The sequence below is a fragment of the Dioscorea cayenensis genome, chromosome 18 (assembly GCF_009730915.1).
Source record: "Dioscorea cayenensis subsp. rotundata cultivar TDr96_F1 chromosome 18, TDr96_F1_v2_PseudoChromosome.rev07_lg8_w22 25.fasta, whole genome shotgun sequence".
NCBI classification, from domain to species: Eukaryota; Viridiplantae; Streptophyta; class Magnoliopsida; order Dioscoreales; family Dioscoreaceae; genus Dioscorea; species Dioscorea cayenensis.
In genome coordinates this window covers 22,723,126-22,742,997 of record NC_052488.1, presented here as the reverse complement: position 1 = coordinate 22,742,997, position 19,872 = coordinate 22,723,126, and the positions used below count along the sequence as shown (strand labels likewise).

Genomic DNA, 19,872 nt, shown 5'->3' with positions numbered 1-19,872 from the left:
ATGTTGGGTACTAATATTAAAAATAAAAAAAATAAAAAAATTTCTTTGATAAATTTGTGGTAAGCATTTATTTATTTTTTTTTGCATTGTGCTCGAAAGATTTCAAAGTCAAAATCTCTTAGTTCTTAAAAAATGAAAATTTTCACTTGTATACATTTACAAAAATAGAAAAGTTTATATATTTTGTCAAAATTAATAATATATACATATATTATTTATTTATTTATTTATTTATTTATTTATGTATTTCTCTGGTCAAACTTCAACTAAAAATTTTACAGAGTGACTTCATTGTCATGTATCTCTCTCTTCATTTATCTAAGGCAAATATTAATTAATCCCTACTTTAACAAAATTCATAAGCTGAGAAATAAGTTGATTTCCCGGCGCTCGAATTTCTATCTAAAAATGAACACCTCATGTAAAAATTATTTTTTTAAATAAATATCTTTAATAATTAATTTATTATTTTATTTTTCACAGTCTTAAAATAAAATCAATTTAAAAACAATCCATACGAACAAATCGATGCTTAAATAAACAATTTTCCATAATTTTAATGACTACTGGTGCATAAGGACCTAAATTAATCAACAAATAGATTCCCGTGAAATCAACAAGACAATTATCTAAAGCAAGAAAACAACAAAACACTTAACAAAAACATAACCCAAATAAATTAAAGTCTTGGAGACATAAGAAAATTGTACATTATAAAGAAAAATGACAAAAGAACTCCAACAACAGACGAACCAAAAATTCAGTGCTCTAAATATAACTCTAAAACTAGAGCTCTCCACACAGCAGTAATTGTACAGTCACGGCAACATAAGCAGCACTAGTACACGCTTCTTCTTCTTCTCTTTCTTTACCATTGCTATACACCCTTTGAGAGACTCACACACATTTTTGAACCTCTATGTAGCTGTATGAGGTGCTCTGAACATGCATGTCCTACTATCATATCATCTCAAACTAATACTACACAATGTACAATTTTTTTTAAGTACAAACAACATTATTATTTTCAATCAGTCTGTACTCGATCGTCTACATAGATAGATGAAGACGTGGAGCCGATACTAGCATCAGTTAGCTGTACATCTTCGCTATGCCGTCTAGGTGGAGTAAGAGGATTGAAGTCCTATTCTTCTCTCTGCAAGAGATGATAATATTTCATTAGAACATGAAGCTGACACAATGCTCTTTGATCAGGGAAAAGTGAAGGGAAGGTTAGCATACCCCCGGCAGCAACGAGTTTCTCTACACGTGCGACTATATGTTTTCCGTAAGTATATTTCTTCAGTGCATTCAAGTGGACCTTTATTCGTGAGAGTATCAGCTCACGTTGCTGATCGTCAACAGTTTCCAATACTTTCTGCACAACGTAGTTTCCGAACTGATCTTTCATCATTGCCTGGAAGAATTCCAGAAAAACAAATGATGCTGATTTAGCATGTATTCATGTCTATTGTAGTTCAAAAACATTAGCCTTATTATCAGAAAAGGCGGAAGAACAAACAAAGTCGGACCTTATACAAACAACACAACTAGAAAAACAATGTAGAACTCATTCAAACAATGCAAGAGCCATATAAACACGTGCACAACATCACAACTCATGTCAATTTCTAAAAGAATGGATAGATGTAACAGACCTGAAGGGGCTCATTTTCACTAGTTGTTCCAAGAATCTCATTCACCAAAACTTGACGTTCCTCAGGCCCACCAAATGTTAAACACTTCTCAACGACATTTGAAGCAAACTTTTGCTGACTCATCTGGACAATTTGGCCGGCTAATTGTTTGATAATAGCAGATCGCTCCTCAGGCTTTCCATGCTCAAGAACATGCTGTAGAAATCCAAAGTTAAATCAATTAGTTATACCATACATCAAGCAATGCATGATATTGAATATTCAAAAGAAAGCAAGACCATCTTGTTACCACATAACAGATACTACCAGATCTTTTTGCCTCATCATAATAGATGAAGTATAAACATTTTATGGTTGATCAAAATAAAATTGACTGACAACAATGATACCTGAACCGTTTTCTTCACTTTACCTCAACAAACAGTACTTAGACAATGCTACAGGATGTCTCAAAAAATTTAAACAAAAAACCATCATGCAAGTCCATAAGGAATGACATTTTACTGATTAGAAGGAAATGATGGAAGAATCAAAATTGTATAATCTACTCCTGTGATACAGTGATAGAAACTGCGATTTCCTTGCATGCCTATGGCCCTTATAGTTAGTTCCACATTCATATATAGGTTCAAAGAACTGTTTCATATGCCGAAAAGATATCTAAAGCAATAATAATAAATATAAACAGACCTGAATAACATAATTCCCGTACTGATCTTGAGCCAGCATGCAAACACACTGCATGATCTCATCCATCACAATCTGCTGGGTTTTAGGGTCATCGCAATGCTCCAAAACCCTCTGCATCACAAGAAATAAACAAAAGCTATTAGATCATGTACATACAGATGTGTAAGAAATTTTATCAAGAAACGCATGAACCTGAATAACACGGCAGCCATAGGGATGAGTGGACAACATAACTACTTGATCATAGAAAGATGAAACAATAAACTGAATTGCATCCTGAGGGATGCACTCAATGCATTTCTGAATAACATGGTTCCCATTTTGGTCACGCACACATCGCATGACATGACCATCAAGCTCTTGAACCATCCTAGTCTGCTGGTCCAAATCAACAACTTCTATAGCCTGCATCAATAATAACATAAAAAGAAAGATATTAAGAGGACTGTCACCAAAGAACTGTTCTTCAACACCCCAGGACACCTAGAAAAACTGTGGCAGGAGCATCAAAGCATACACATCTCCATTAATGAACTATTCTGATTTTAAATAGTGGCAATACTATGTGGATGGAAGAAATGTTTCACAATCTTCCTTTAGCATTCAAGCATAACAAGAAAGCAGGTGAACTTCATAGCATACTTCCTGACTAAATTAGGCAAGCAACATGGCTCCCAAGTCTAAGCTTTGTATTTCAAGTGTTGTGAAAGATGCGTCTTTCATCCAGAAATTGATTTGTAAAAGATTGATTGATTAGCAAGAAAACAACAATAGTCATTCTTTCTTTGTACAAAGATAATGAGACCAACAAAGATAGACATGTTTACTGGGAGAACTGCACCATATTAAAGCTCATAACAAGGCCAAAAGCTCAGAAATAACAAGCAAAGGAAAGAAATTAAAGATTTACATTTCACTTCATTGTCAAGAATTATTAAAACCAAGTTACCTTCTGGATAACTCTACAGCCATACATCTGAAGGCTGAGTGCCAATACATGACCATTGAGTTGGTCAGCCAATTCCCTTATCTGACCTGCAGTTCCATGCTCAAAAAACTAACGGACAAAAAAACCATGTGAGTCTTGTCAAAAATATCAAGCGTTAATGAAGTTGGCACAAGGAACAGATTTAAACAAAGGAGGTACCTTTTGGACAACATAATTACCAAACACATCGGTCATCAATGGAAGAGCTTGAGGCATGATCTCCTCGAAAACCATATTTTTCTCTTCATCTGTTGCTGTTTCAAGTTTCTGCTGTATGAATCGACTTCCATACTGATCAGAGCTGGGCATGACACAAACAGTTATTTGTTCAAATACCTCTAAATATCAGTACATAAGTACCTTGAGATGTTACTACATAAAATAGAAAATTTAAAGGTATTAGCTCAAACTTCATGATTAGAAATGTGCATATCATAGTAGATGAAGCACCATGCCAACAGTTCGCACAGCGACATTTGACTATTTCGTGCGCAAGTATCTTTTGGTACACCACAGCAATAAGTTTCTGGTTACATGGATTGCTCAGTGAGCAATACGAGGTAATCAGAAGCAACTGTTCATTTAGATATGCTTAAAAAATTTGAAGCATGCTGTTTCCTTGCATGATACAATAAAAGCTAAGTGACAGATTCTAGAGATGGATCATGATAAATGACATCAAAGTTATAGCCTTTTTATCCTGAAAGATGTTTCACATGTATGTGTTATGCATATGAATCTAAACCCTGGTGATCTCACTTTGAGAATAAAGATGTGCATGCAAGTAATCTATACCTGAACTCAACAACATGGCTAGCAATTTCAGAAAGCTCAAGACATCGGGTTTTGTTGCTCTTGAACTCCTCCAGAAGTGATAAAGGAAAACTTTCATCCATAGCACCAACATTTTCTGAGTGCCAAGAGCCCATGACCCCTCCAGTCAAGTTTCTTAAACCAGAGGGAAAACGCATGCTCCGTTCACCATACCTATGAACACCACCAGGTCCACCAGGGGAAGCGGGCATTACAGGACTAGCTAGAGGGCTTCCTGGATATGCCACACTCAAGTTAAAAGGAGGATTGCCATAGTAACCATGATTTAACCCCTCAGATCCACCAGCAAATGGCATACCATATTGTCTTGGTGGTTGAAGCAATGACCCAAGGTATGCTTTTCTGTAGCCCAAGTAAATCCGCATATGAATTGGTTGCTGAAGGATCACCAGAGTTTGCTGCAACTTGGGCAGCATATTCAGCAGTCCTCAGATACTGCCTGTAAAGTGGATCAATCGGGCCCATATGAAGAGCAGATGTTGCATGATTCCCCAGTCTGTTGAAACTTGGCAGATCTATGGCTCCATTTAAGCCTTGCCCTGAGGGGAAGACACCACCTACCACCCTAGAATCTAGACCAGGAGAGAGTGCAGATGCGGCAGCGGCAGCAGCTGCAGATTTTTCAAATAGAGGTGGCAAATTACTGGCCGCGATATGATTTGACACCCTTGCTGATAATGCTTGATTATTAGGATACCCACTCAATCCGAAACTTCCAAAAGCAGGATTTGTATTATCAGAATTCTGATAATGAGCAGGAGATCCACCAGGACTGGCAACTGAAGTTGCAGAAGGAATTTTAAGATAATGAGGAGATGAACCATTAAGCCTGTGTAGATCAACCGGCCCATCAACTCCAGTGTTCTTGCAAAGGTCAGGACGGGGAGACCTCATTGCTTGCGGCACAGAGGGCATACCTAAATGCCCTGAATCGGATCTTTTAAAGAAATGGTGTTGATCAATATGCTCTTGATTATCTTGCAGATCAAAAAGGTATTTCTGCTGATCATCAATTTCCTTTTGAAGCTTTGAGAGTGCGACACTGTCATCATCAATACCAGCAGATGACAAGCTCATTCCGGATAAAGCAGCCACAAGATCATCTGCTTCACCTATATTAGATGAGGCCATACCATTATAGGAAGATTCAGCATCAGTATTCTTATTGAGCATGCCAAACTTTGTAGTACCAACAGATGACAGACTAGGACTAGAAGTTCTGCCCAACAAATGTGCATCAGGAGTAGTGCTTCTTGAAATAGATGATCCCAAAACAGAAGGGAAATTATGTGAAGCCTGTCCACCATTTTGTTGATATCCAGCAAAACTTTGGATACTTCCACCAGGCTGCAGCCTATCAATGGAGGAAGCCTCAGGAAGTAAACCAATCTGATTGTCAGCATTACTTAGTGATTCATTAATGCTACCAAATGCGCTGCGACTTGCTGGACGAGATGGGGGACCTAAAAAGGTACCTTGGCCTAGTTCTTCCTGGAAAACAAATTAGCCAAAGAATTAAAATCAAGTACTTCATCAATAGTAAAGGCATAGAAATCTCAAGGATTTTACCAAATCCTAAAAATAAAAAGTAATTATTAAAAAAGTGATTGATATGAACATAAGAATACCACCTACAGTTATTGTTTATCAAATTTAGCCACTAAAAAGTTTTTCTCTTATTGGCTCAATTGAATATGCTCAAGGGCATTCCATTTCCATTAGTTAACACTTGACAGGGAACCAAGGTCCACACAGAAACAGTAGGACATCAAACTTTTTCTTCCTATGAACTTCCAACTATATCTAGTTAACCAATTGATTTCTTTCTCTTCTCATGTTCTCTGAACTGCTAAGGCAATGTGACTAGCAAAATATCATTTGCCGGTGATAGCTAAACCAAATAAAGGCAATTGATTCAGAATGGCAGATCCTAAATCAAATTCCTCTGAATAACGCAGCTAAAAATGATGCTCTCTGGAAAGGAACGGATGTCCATAACGTTAACATATATGAGTATGAGATAAATTATGCGTTACTAACCAAACTTCTAAAAGACAAATAAAAACTGCTCAGAGCATGCAATCCATCTCTCAGTAATCGGTAATGATAAAGTTAATGTTGAACATAAAAAACAGCACGGCACTTGTGTCTCGCAGAAATGAAATAAGCATCACAAGGAGAGAAATGCGGATCAATTCAACAAGCATACCATTAAAAATCAACTTTACTAAGACACAAATCTTGGAGATTATCTTACACTTGGAAGTTAATGAAAGCCAAATACTAACAAAACCATATATATATACACATATATATTTATAGTTTATACATTGTATATATATGTGTGCGTGCCTCGGTATATATCTATATGTGTACATATATTGTACACAAATGTGAATCACAGTGGTAAATGTTATGATAAAACCGGTTGTCTTTTAGAGAAATAAATTTTAACACATGAAATCGAAATTATATCAAAAATAAAACTAAAAAAATTTAAATACTTAAATTCATGAAAATTCATTATCAGATAAGAATCATGTCATAAAGATAAAAATTTATGGAGTTGGAAAATATCATAAAAGATAAGGTAATTCAAAATATTGAAGTTGAGAATGAAACCAAAAGGATAAATTTAGATGGGCCTCATTACAGAGAGGAGATTAGTCAAAGGAAAACCCTATAATTCAGATGAAAAGAAAACCCTATTATTCAGATAAAAAGTAAGATCAATGAGCACATATCCCTATTCACACAAATAGGCACACAAAAAACCTTGTCAATGGGACTATCTTTTATATTTGACATGTGTTCATATGCTTGAGCAACAGGAGCTTTGTGCAAATGCAAAAAAACAGAATACGAGGCCTTGCGCACAAGGAGAAATAACATTTTGCACTTCTAAGTTCTAAGTTCAAATAATATTTCCAACAACTGAAAGCTAGAAACAAGCTATTATTCAATCGTCACTAAAATGCATCAGATACTCGTTGGAAAACTTGCTGTTTAACCACCAGACAGTTTATAGCAAGAACACTTTCAACAAAGATATCCTGCGACAAAGAATATATAGAACTGAATGACGACATGTTGCGGTCAGAAGAAATGGTATGATCCACTTCACATGACGCACCAGTCTGAGCATGGATTTTTACCAATGTAATGATTACAAATTTCCCAGGACAGATCTATCTCAGACATGAGACTATATTTAACAACTAACAATTCATCTGTAAGTAGTGTTGCTGGATACTTAAGCATGCTCCCAACAATGACATAAAAACGCAGGTCATTTTTTTCAGAATTCCACAAGAGATACAGCTTCTTTCAAAGCAAGTTTACCAAAATCACCCTAACATCTTCCATCTGAGTAACAAAAGGTTTACTAATCTTGACCATTGTCCTCACTAGCGATTACTAGTGCCTTGCCAGATTTCATCAGGACAAATCCATCCGCAAGGTAGAAACAAGCATGTAAACAAACCAGCAAACCTCTAAGCCTCAAGGTGGTAATAATATGATCAGGCGTGGCGTGTGATGATTTGCAAACTCAAATACTTTGTTAAAATAAAATCACAAAGTGAGAAACGAGTGCAACGACCAGGGAAAAATGAGTAACTGTTTGAATCGACAACATGGAGCTACCAACAGAAGCGACAAACTATTTCAAGACAAATATGGAGGATCATATACGCATATACCAAAAGCACATATTGAAGGATATTCAAAATTGAGTGCCACAATTCTTCGAAAAAAGAGCCCAGTTTTTTTTGTTAGGAAAAAGCTACATTAGAAAGACTTCATATCCGATGAGGATACTCAGCGGTGGTCATTGCAACAAGTTCAAAAATTTAGGCAACAACAATGATCTACAACAACAGAAAACAATCGGATAAAAAAGCACAGTCTCCACATTATCTTATTAACAAAGTAGAAGAAACGATCTAAACCACCAAATAAGAGATCACCTGAAGGATATCAGTGAAACTCTGGTGCCGGCCAAGCCCCAACCCTGACAAACCGATCAACCCGTCTCCACCACCATCTAACCACTCCCCTGAACTCAGCCCATTCTTCTCAACATCACTCTCCTCCTTCTGCACATTAAAACCCGGCTGCAATGAAAACAATGACCCGCCAACTTCTTCATCAGTGCGACTGGATTTCCTCTTGTCCCCGATCCCTCCAAAACTAGAGCCCCCGGCCTGGAACCTCCGCGAGAACCTCCAGTCCTCCTTGGAGATCGCCGGAGGTGGGAGACGAGGGTTACGGTTAACGTGAGAGTAGTAATACGAGAGGTACGCCGGGTCCGAAAGGAGCTCCTCCTCCGATAACAACCCGTTAGCATTCTTGATCCCGGCGATGGCAGCAAGGGATCCCTCGACGGTCGGTGGCGCGGAGCCACCGCGGCAGATGTTCAGCTCCCTCTCACGATCGCTCGCCGACGCCTCCTGTCTTCTCTGCTCACGGAGCAGCATACCCAGCTCCTTCCCCAACTCCTCCCCACTAAGCCCCACTCCCAAATCCGACAGCATGCTCACCGAGCTCTCAGTGACCATCAATAATCAACAACAAGAAAAGCAACGAAACAAAACCGAGAAAAATCAAAATAAATACGAAAAGCGAGCGAAAGGAGTCAACTTTAGCATCAAACCGCGGTCTCAAAACAAGGAACACTCGGTTTAAGCTATCAAGACCGAAACTTTCGCCATTAAAATACTAATTCAAGCTCTATCTCGATCAACAGCCCAAATCCCAAGCTCAACAAAGAGCACCAGAGGCGTCTGGCGGCGCCGGGAGTAAAACGGGCAGAAATCGAGAGATCGGCGAAAAACGATTTGAATTTTACGAGTTCTCAAGCTCAAGAGATCAATGATCGGCGATCGCCGCCGCCAAAAGTTCTCGCTGCTTCCTCTCAAAGGGGGGCGAGGTGGGGCGAAGAGCCCAGTAGCAAGGAAGGACATGAGAACAGTGAGAGAGAGAAAGAGAGAGTGATAAGCACGAGGCCCTGTGCGATCTCAGCCGTCAATAATGACGATGAACGGCCAGGATTAGCCCAGATAGAGGGATCCCTGCATGCAAGAACCCCCTCTCTAGGGTTTTATCGCAGGGGTTTAATTCCCGAACGTTATTAACCGAAATAAATGAGGATTTAAATGTAATTTTCTCCGTTAATTACCGATAAATCAGAGTTTTAGATTTTCTTTAAAGCGCTAAATTTGTGATTAAGGACTCAAGGGGAGTTGTAATTATGATGTTTTTTTTTTTTCCAGGCTCGGGCTCTAAAAAGTCGGTGCCACGTCGGCAGAGTTAGATTCTGAGCACGCGGACCTCACGTGCTTAGGGTTTCCTGAAAGAGACCCGTGTCTGCTTTCCTCGAATTCGGCTTTGCCGGATACGGCCTGAGATATTTTTGCAGAGATATACTTCACCGTACCGGGCCCAATTGACCCAATGGGCCTTCACAAGGCCCAATAACTCAGGCCTGCAAATCGAGGGACAGGACTTTCTCTGGCACTCTATATGCACAGCTATGTACATTTGGATGTAGGATATGGCTGTTTCTATATCTATATATATATATTATAATAATAATTAATATATATATATATATGTAGATTTTGTCTTAAACTGAGATTAATTTAGTTTAATTCTTTTCCCGAACTTATCTAATTTGGTTTAGTTTGGTTTGGTTTTGTTTGATTTGGTTTTGTTGACCATTTGTGTTATATAAGCTTAGCCTTTGGTGCTAATGGTCTAATTGCATGCATATATTTAGTTTCGTGTGAAATGGAACCATCTAAGCAATGGAACTTTGAAACGCACCAAACGTGGCGGTTGACTTAAAGGAACAAACCTGAAACTTAAAGACTAATTATGTAGCAGAAAACCTATATTTTGACATGCAGCATATCACATAGTCCAAATCCCAAGGGATTATATGAGTGTTTGTGAATCAATTTTCAAGGTACTTGAAGACTTCAAGTGAGAATTCATCATATATATGTCAACAATGTAATCCAAGTGTGAAATTTTTATATTTCTGAACAGCCATTAATTATTGGTAAGCTACTGCCATTACCAATGTTCACCTAATTTAATTAAGATGCATTTCTTGTTTTTTCTAGCAAAAACACTCTATTGAATTCCTGTTTCAGTAGCAGTAGTCAAACATAAATGCGTGTGATCACAAGCTACACGTGTTTATCAACCCTTCTTTTCATGTGTATGTATGTGTGTACTTTTTTCCATTTTGAATAATAAAATATGTTTTTGTACTTTTTTCAAACACAAAGTGAAAAGCTAGAAAAGTTAACAGCTTGAACCATTACCCTTACTTCAATACATTAACTATCATTCTTGTATTAATTATCTGAAACTAATAACATATATAAACAATGAGATTATTACATAAAAACAATTAATTAGTTAAGACCATAGATGCTAATGAGGGAAGCTGAGTAGATCCAAACATGAAACGTTTAATATGTCGCAAGTAAGGCAGGCAAGTATTGGCAGTTCCATTACTGCATTTCCAATGTTGGATATATGAAATATATATAAACTTATTATAAACTAGAGGAACTTCAACAAAAATAAATAAATAATTCAATTCAGAGTACTTGTACGAGCTTGTCCTGAATCTCTTCCAAAAATATATATTGAGAGTTCATGCATCTAGATTTGGGGTGTTCATTTCACTATAAATGAGGGAAATTTAAAAATTGAGGGAAGTGCCACTTTTCTGAAGTGGAGAAATGTTATCACTTCCAGAACTTCTGTGTTCATTTGTCAGAAAGTGAGAATAGAATCGAAGAATTTAGGTGTTGGATGAAGTTATATGAATTTAAAAAAAAAACATATAAGCGAAAATAAATTAGTTTTTATAGATTGATTCACTTTTCTTTCACTTCAAGAAAAAAATACTGAAAGTCGGACTTTCAAAAATCCACTCAATCGAAAGTAGCTGAATGTTTTCACTCGGGGTAAATGAATCAAAGTGAATCAGTACCACTTCCCTTACTTCCCCACTTTTCCTGAAATAAACACCAGAAGTGGGGGAAGTGTTGAAAAATCAAAAGTAAGTCCGGAACTCCAAAAAAGAAAATGAAAAAGAAAAAAACACGACTTTCGGGTCCTCACTCGATGACGACTCATCGCGAGTGCTCCTCTTTTGTACTTGGGCAGCCCTGTACTGCAGTAGTAATCCTCCATCTTTGTTTTATTTTCTCTGTACAGCTTTGCTTCGCTATTCTCGCATCCCTATTGAGAATTCCAGTATGTTATTTAGTTCCAGTATTTTCTTATTCGTTATTTTCTCTTTATTGTATTTTTTTAATAATTTAGTGATTTATCTATTTTAATTAAAAAAAATAAAGAAAAGCTTGATTAAAGAAAAAAAGAATGGTGAAAACTTAAAAAAACAACAAAAGGAAAAGCGAGGAGGAGGATAACTTCAGCTTTTTACCGTCGTAAGTGGAAAACCGAATCCGGACTTCCTTTTCTCACTTTCATGAAAATACGCGAATATTTTTTTATTATTCTTCCGAAAATACCCTTGCCCCATTCTCTGTAAAGCCACGTGGCATCATTTATCTAGCAACCAATGAGGGTCTGCCACATAATCAAGTTGTAGGATTTTGGGTACAGCCACGCTTGTCTCGGTGTCTGGGATTTGATGCACGGATCTCGAGGCGGCGGGGTGCACGGTGATTAGTGTGGAAAGGTGGGATCCAGAGAAGTCGGTGGGTGGAACACCGTATTCAGGGTTCGTGGTCCGCCGCGTTGAAGACCTCGTCCTCGCTCGTGCGGAATAAAGCGCGTCAATTTCACGCCAACTCGCGCACACGGGCTTCTTCCGCCATTGGAGAGGCCTTGAACCACATCCGCTTACCACCCCGGTCAGCCTAAGTTTTCTCTCACCTCACCCACTAATCCTTCGGTTCTTCTGCTCTTCCGCTCATAAAAAAACCAACTTTATTGGTTCTCGTTGTCCTCGTGCTTTTCCTTCTTCTTCTCCTTCTCCTTCTCCTCCGCCTTCCTCGCGAGCTCGCAGTCCATGTCTTTGTTTTCGTCGTCGTCGTCGCTGGCGGCGTCGTACTGGTGCTACCGATGTAGCAGATTCGTTAGGGTGTTGCCTAACGACGCCATCGTCTGCCCTGATTGTGATGGTGGATTCCTGGAGGAAGTCGGCACGCCTCCCCGAATTCCAGCGGAGAGCCGACGCCGCCGACGGCTCACGCATCCGCCTATGTACCTTCTCGATAACGCCTCGGCTGACACCCCACCGCCTCGTCGTACTCGCCGCACCGCCACCAGCGGGGATCGATCTCCTTTCAACCCTGTTATTGTCCTCCGTGGAACTCCGGAACGTGGGATCGAGCATGACCGGACTCCGTCTAGCAGTTTCGAGCTTTATTACGATGACGGCGCTGGGTCTGGCCTCCGCCCCATTCCTGCAAGTATGTCGGATTTCTTGATGGGGTCTGGGTTTGATCGGCTGCTGGAGCAGCTGTCTCAGATCGAGGTCAACGGCGTTGGGGCTGGGGGGAGGGATTGTGTTCATCCGCCGGCATCGAAGGCATCCATTGAGTCGATGCCTACCATCGAGATCGCCGCTGGTCACATCGGCACTGATTCCCACTGCGCTGTCTGCAAGGAAGCTTTTGAGCTCGGGTCGGAGGCTCGCGAGATGCCCTGCAAGCACATCTACCACCAAGATTGCATTTTGCCATGGCTTTCGCTCCGTAACTCTTGTCCTGTTTGCCGGCACGAGATGCCCACTGAGGTTGGGCGGCGGATGGAGTCGGAAGTCGAGGAGCAGGAGGAGGCTGTGGGGCTCACGATATGGAGGCTCCCCGGCGGTGGCTTCGCTGTGGGGAGGTTCTCAGGTGGACGAAGAGCAGGGGAGAGGGAGCTTCCAGTGGTGTATACTGAGATGGATGGTGGTTTCAACACAGGGAGGAGCTCCACGGAGGGTCTTATGGACCTCCAGAGGGAGCCGGTCAAGGGAGAGTGGACGCATAGGCAGAGCTTTGCGCAATTTCTTCTCCTTTTTCCGAAGAATTGGTTCATCTTCGAGATCGAATTCAGAGCGCAGAGATTCATCTTCTCGAACAAATAGAAGTGGCCCTCTTGTGCTCTCAAGAAGGCATAGGAGCAATTGGCCAGATGAAGACGAGATGGCAAGATGGTAGCTTAAAAATTGAAACTTTGCCATCTTTTTGGATGCTCTGTTCCATTGATTCATCACCAGTGCAGCCATTAATGTCATGAGGGAAAGAATTGGATTGGATTCAATGTGTTGGATGAAATCATACTGTTTTCTGCTGTGAAATTCAGTGTAAATATAGATGCAACTATGATCATGAATCACTGCTCCGTTCAAGGTATTAATCCGATTTTCAAACAAAATGAAGAAACTTTTAGCAATTGCGGCGAGATTTTGGTGCTAGAAAGGCGCCTCACTTGTGCTTTGATTTGCATGCCTACAGAATTATTATTGTTGTTGTTGCTACTGCTGCTGCTGCAGCGATTCATAGATTTTCGCTCAAATTCCAATTCTAATGGCAATAGATATCCCTGTTCATTTTCCTGCACTCTGCTTGATGTATAAGTCTGCCTTCTATGCTGTGAAATGTCCTTGTGGAATAATTTCTCTCTCTCTCTCTCTCTCTCTCTCTCTCTCTCTATATGTATATTTCAAAATTTACTTTTTTATTACTGTTTCTGTTTTGCTTTTCATTGATATTGTGTTCAGCGTTGTTATTTCATTGATCTAAACTGTGTGTGTGTGTGTGTGTGTGTGTGTGTGTGTGTGATTCATCCTCAAGAAACTCAGTGGCCATTGAGCAAACACAAGCAAGTTGGCCAGTTTTCCTATTGCTAGATATTTGAAACTTATGAATGTCATACCAAACCTGCAAAGCTGTATCATTTTTGGAATTCAATTAAGAGTTTTAGCATGTGGTGGTGATCCATGCGTGCTTTCCATTCTGTCAATAAACTAATATATCAAAATACAGTTGTGTTGAAGCTGTTATGTGATTAAGACCATACGCTTATATGGATGTCCATATTAATACACACGTGTTCTTGTTTCTGTGGGTCATTGATAGTTGACACACATTTGTGGCATGTTACCTTCCTCTTCTTCTGTTTATGCAGCTGAGATTTGATTCCTTGTGTCATTTAATTTCTGATTTCATTGCAAATAATTATGAGAAGCAATAATGTGTTATATTGGAATGACAACACCAAACAATGCAATGCATTAAGTGCTTCTGTTGTTTATCTTATCCCTTCATTTGGATTACAGACTGAAACTGTTCTTTAATTTTATAATAATGACCACAAACATTTACATCATCTTTTCTTGAACCTTGATCTCCATGGCATGCCATCTTAAGGTGGAAAATGATGCTCCAACAAAGTGGCCTACTTTCAATTCAGCTCATTCCACTGTCCTTGTTATACATGCTTTTGCAATGGATGCCAGCTACCTTTATATCTATATATGTCTCTATATACTGACCCAAATTGATAGTAGTGTTATCCTCACCTTTCTGTTTGATTTGATGAGCCAGTTGTATTTGAGACTGAAACTCCACTGACACTCAGCTGACAACTATGCATTCCTGTTTCAGTGTTCATTTCCAGGACTTTGTTTGATGTTGGACAGAGTGAAACATTGGTTGTTAACTGGGTGACATTGTTCCCCATGGGACCTCAAAGGCCATGGTAAGAGTTCAAATAAAAACAACAATGCTGGTTATCATTTAGATCATGTCTCTATGTGGTTTGTGTTTTGTGTTTGTGTTCATATATGGCTACACACACACACACACACACACAGGATCACTTAAAAAATAACTTAAAATGAAAATCTGAATCCTCATCTCCTTTACCTTTCTTTTATTCTCTGTTCCTCTTCAGTATTTCATTGTATCATCAATATTTCTAATACATTGTGGATAATTTATTTTATTTTAAAAAAAATGAATAGGTCAGTTAAAATAGTACTCCAACTTGATAATTTAACAATGATTGATGTGTATAACAAACTATACAAATTGTACATACACCCACATATTTTTTTGATGTGCTTGTTTTACATGTGTTTTCTTTAATTATTGTAGATAAATAATAATATGGACTAGCTTTTAAAATTTTACAAAACTCTAGGCTGCAAATTAAATTAAGACGTGTTTTGTTGTGTATTGAATAATTTGGATTGCTCCAATAAGATCTAATATTTGCTTATCTACCTTTTAATCTTTTATTAAAATCTCCTATTACTGATAGCCTCTATATATATATAAATGTCTAGAAAAATAACCTTTTTATTATTATTATTATATATATATATTCAAATAAAAACATATATATATTAAAAAGAGAAGAATCCGAAAGAATGGGATCGAACCAAAGAGATTGACGCCGCGAGACGAGGAGGACCATAGAGCCCGCAAACGACAAGGGCTCACAAAAAACAAAAAACAATATCGTCTCTTTTTGTCTTTTTGTGTCGTTTGTCGTGTAGCTGTCGTTCTTCAACGATGAAAACAGACGAAGAGATGGGCCTCGACCGCGGCGGCGTCGAGCTCGAGACCGACGACGAAGAGAACCAAGCTCGGCAAGACAACACCGACTACTCCCCCTCCTCTTCCTCCTCCGCCTTCTCCACCACCACCACCACTTCGTCTCCTCGCCTCTGCGAACCCTCCGACGATGGAGACCATGAATCCAGTACCTTTATTTGGCCCCAAAGTTACAGGTACATTGTCTCTAATTCCATCAAAGTTATAGTTTTTCTTGGATTTGAGAAACATAAATGTGAAAAAGATCACAACTTTGTATTCTGTTGAGAGATTCTCAGACAATCCATTGATATGATGAGCAATGTGAGCGTGAGCGTGCAATCTCCTAATTTGGTTGGGAGTGTATTGAGAGGTGGATCAAGCTGGCTTAGCAACTCCTTTGCAAGGCCAGGGAGTGTATTTAGAGGTGGTTCAAGCTTGGTCGGAAGCCCCTTTGCCAGAACTGATGAAGCTTCCCTTGATAAACCTCTTATTCGGCCTCAAATCCCTTACCCTGATCAACACTATCTTCCTGCTCCTCCAGATTGTCGAACCCCTATCGACAATGCTGTAGTTCGGAAGCCTTCCTTCAAGGAACTCCCTCCATCTCCAGAGTGTTCTACAGCTCAAGCTATAGTAAATGGTATCAGATATAAATACTTTTTTCTTGTGCATGAGTTGTTATGGTGATAACTGATAATGTGTGTGTGTTTGGATGCAGGGCTTAATGTTCTGTGTGGTGTGGGGTTGCTTACCACACCCTATGCAGTGAAAGAAGGAGGGTGGTTGGGTATGCTGTTGTTGCTTGGTTTTGGTTCTATCTCATTCTACACTGGGATTTTATTGAAGAGATGCTTGGATAGCTCTCCAGAACTCCAAACATATCCCGATATCGGCCAGGCTGCGTTTGGGAGGACTGGGCGTTTATGCATCTCAGTGAAGTCTCTTAGTCTTTGTTTTCTTCCATTGAATTTTGATTGAACGAATTCTTACATATATATATATATTTTTTTATTTGCTTCAGGTGATCCTCTATTTGGAGCTTTATGTGAGTGGACTCTTGTTTCTATGACGAAGCTAGTATTTTGGATTGTGTTTTAATGCTGGCTGGCATTTTATTTCTGCAGGCATGTTGTGTAGAGTACATAATCTTAGTTGGTGATAGCTTGTCATCAATGTTTCCAAATGCTCATCTAAACTATCTAGGATTTGTTCTCAACTCCCAGCAGCTCTTTGCCATAACTACTGCATTTCTGGTTCTTCCAACTGTTTGGCTTCGAGACCTTAGCTTGCTGTCATACCTATCAGGTAATGGTGATTGTTAAACTAAAGTATGCTTGATTTCACATTGAAAATTTTTACAAACCAAGTTTAAGACACCACAATATTCATGTCATGAAGATCAAAATTTCAGCTGGAGGTGTGACTGCGTCCGTGATAGCTGTGTTGTGCTTGCTTTGGGTGGGTACCGTCGATAAAGTTGGATTTCACCCAGGTGGTACCCCATTGGATCTTGCCAACTTGCCAGTTGCTCTTGGTTTGTATGGTTTTTGTTTTTCAGGACATTCGGTTTTCCCCAACATTTATTCATCAATGAGAACACCATCAGAGTTTCCCTCTGTAATGTTTTACTGGTAACCGTTTCATACTAGTTAAACCTTCAAGTACTATCGGATACAATCTCGTATCACTGGTTTTAAGTAAGGATTGTTTTGATGCAGCTTTTTGATATGTACAATTGTTTACTCCGGTGTAGCTGTTCTAGGGTATATGATGTTTGGTGAATTCACAAAATCTCAGTTTACACTGAATTTGCCTCCTGAATTTGTTGCTTCTAAACTCGCAATTGGGACTACGGTATGATCAACTGATTATCGAGACTCCTGATTTCATATCAACCTTAAACATTCAGCAAGCAAGCTCATTGTTCTTCAGGTTGTGAACCCACTCTCAAAGTATGCTCTTACAATGACTCCAGTAGCACTAAGTCTAGAGGAAATCTTACCTTCAAATCATCAATCTCGCCCGGTTGTGTTAGTGATCAGAACACTTCTAGTTCTCTCAACATTAATTGTTGCACTTAAGGTTCCATATTTTGGTGAGTCAGCATGTTAAATTTAAATAGAACAATTGCAAATATTATCTGCAACGTCGACACTTCATATTATGGATACCGTGTTTTTCAGGCTTTGTGATGGCATTGCTTGGATCGATCTTCACAATGCTTGTGGTAAGTATCAAATTTGTGGTAAAAATTTAATGCTTTTAAGTTCACCATAAATTCACTGCATTTCCTTTGAATGCTGTGGCAGGCTCTTATTTTACCATGTGCTTGCTACCTTAGCATCCAGCGGAGATCTACAAATTATCTCCAGGTAATAAATTCATGTATTATTATCATTGGTTATAGACATTAATAATGCAGTGAAATATGGTTATTCTCTCTCCAGGTATCTTTATGTGTTTGGATTATTTTGGTTGGAGTGGCATGCTCATGCATTGGATCATACTCCTCAATCAAGCAAATTCTTAGTAAGGCAAACTGAAGGAAAAATATGCCAATTAAAATCAGTAAATAACCTGTTATTTGTTCATTGTCGACTCTAATCATCTCAGGGATACTATTAGATTATGAAATTGTATATACTAGTTGGATTTTCTTTTGTTGACTTGTTGTTTCATTCATTTCTTTGTTATTGACATTCACATCATAATAGACTGGAAAAAAATTCCGATAAACTGTCATATTAATCCTCAAGATCATGGCTTGAACTCTTCTTCATCATTGATTGTTTGATCAGTTGCAATGTTTCTAAAGTTATTTTGCAGCAATCATTGAAATCTTCACCTCCTTTAAAAGAAATCATGCAACAGTATCACATATGCACTGATGTTGAATCTGACAAGTTTTATATTGTTTTTTTCTTTCCGATTTAAATTGTCTACCAAATTTTGAAACTAAACATCTTCTGATTAAGCTCTGCTTCAGTCCTATCGTCTCTCTCGGATGCATTGTAGCATTTGTTGCCTCTCAGAATCATTTGACCCACTGTTTCCATGCATTATTGCAAGACTTTTAACTGTTCAGATATTATCATGAACTCTATTAAGCATTGGATTTATCAGCTAATATTCTTTGCTTTCTTTGCATTAGATATTATCATGCACTCTGTTAAGCAACTTGCTTAACATGTAATACATGTGAAATCAAGAAGAGAGCATATTTGCTTAAAATATCTCCTCTCCAGCCATCAAATGAGACTAGATGTCCAATTATTAATGTAATGAATATGCAAATCACAGGGGACCTAAATTGACTTCAATTGAACAGCCAGCATCACCAAACCTGCTCTTCTTATCCTAAATATTGACATATGTTTTGTCATTATTTTCCATTTTTTAAGGCATGGGTTTGTTAAGTTGTCACTAGACCAATCAGTTATCAATCAGAATTTTACTAGTTTTTGTATGGTTCTGGATTAAAAAAACTCAGTGTCACACCTAACTCTCAAATGATTGATAGATTTCTCATTTCATGCCACCAAAGAAGAAGCATTAGAGACTGACAATTTTACATAAGTTAACATAATTTATAAATTGGCCCTTTTCAATACTTTTCATTCAAAATCATTCATATATGATTAGCCTCTAATAATTCATAGGATTAAGACTTACAAGACGGCATGTTTGAGATCACACATACAGTTGTGGTGCTGCTTCTATACAAGTGGATACATAGTATTGATGAACATTAAGATACATTTATAAACGTATGTCCTATTTTGATGAATTTAAATTGTAAGTCCTATTTTGATGAGATTAAGATGTTTTAAAGGGACATGAGGCAGCAATCAGTGATTGTCCCACAAGGATTTCTTATTGATTTTTTTAATTTCATGAAGGTTCTCTGCATTGTCCCATAAATTAGAGCAGACCTTCCCCATATATCACACGCTTGGGTTTGATACTTTAATTATTGAAAATATGTTTTCTTTTATGGTCCCCCACAACCAATTAAATGTACATGTTTAATATCTGAATGTTATTTCTTTCTTCCCTACCATGAACATTTAATTACATCAATTAATAATTCTTTTTGGAGAGACCAAGCCCCAAACCCATT

General features: G+C 38.5%; 3 protein-coding genes across 3 annotated transcripts; 2 read left to right on the top strand and 1 right to left on the bottom strand.

The window, feature by feature from the left end:
* Positions 1–654: 654 nt before the first annotated feature.
* On the bottom strand, positions 655–9,309 carry LOC120281867 (pumilio homolog 2-like). Its single transcript, XM_039288560.1, is given in 10 exon segments — positions 655–1,156; positions 1,243–1,417; positions 1,659–1,853; positions 2,349–2,459; positions 2,541–2,753; positions 3,298–3,405; positions 3,496–3,637; positions 4,132–4,511; positions 4,513–5,661; positions 8,139–9,309. Coding segments are annotated over 10 exon segments (3,102 nt in total). The 5' UTR covers positions 8,730–9,309; the 3' UTR covers positions 655–1,118.
* A 2,705-nt stretch (positions 9,310–12,014) lies between these two features.
* On the top strand, positions 12,015–13,914 carry LOC120282495 (probable E3 ubiquitin-protein ligase RHC2A). Its single transcript, XM_039289316.1, is given in 2 exon segments — positions 12,015–13,126; positions 13,128–13,914. Coding segments are annotated over 2 exon segments (1,137 nt in total). The 5' UTR covers positions 12,015–12,229; the 3' UTR covers positions 13,368–13,914.
* Positions 13,915–15,698: 1,784 nt separating this feature from the next.
* On the top strand, positions 15,699–18,363 carry LOC120282481 (amino acid transporter AVT1B-like). The gene is made up of 11 exons (XM_039289307.1): positions 15,699–15,946; positions 16,049–16,392; positions 16,471–16,685; positions 16,774–16,797; positions 16,877–17,057; positions 17,164–17,383; positions 17,471–17,606; positions 17,685–17,847; positions 17,936–17,979; positions 18,062–18,124; positions 18,200–18,363. The coding sequence occupies exons 1-11, from the start codon at positions 15,729–15,731 to the stop codon at positions 18,293–18,295; spliced, it is 1,704 nt and encodes a 567-aa protein (XP_039145241.1). The 5' UTR covers positions 15,699–15,728; the 3' UTR covers positions 18,296–18,363.
* The last annotated feature ends 1,509 nt before the right edge of the window (positions 18,364–19,872 follow it).

Bases quoted from the DNA above. Each gene is read 5' to 3' on its own strand.
- LOC120282481 (XM_039289307.1), top strand. From the start codon at position 15,729: ATGAAAACAGACGAAGAGATGGGCCTCGACCGCGGCGGCGTCGAGCTC. The intron at 17,384-17,470 runs GTAACCGTTTCA...GTTTTGATGCAG, and splicing joins CCCTCTGTAATGTTTTACTG to CTTTTTGATATGTACAATTG. The intron at 17,848-17,935 runs GTGAGTCAGCAT...CGTGTTTTTCAG, and splicing joins ACTTAAGGTTCCATATTTTG to GCTTTGTGATGGCATTGCTT.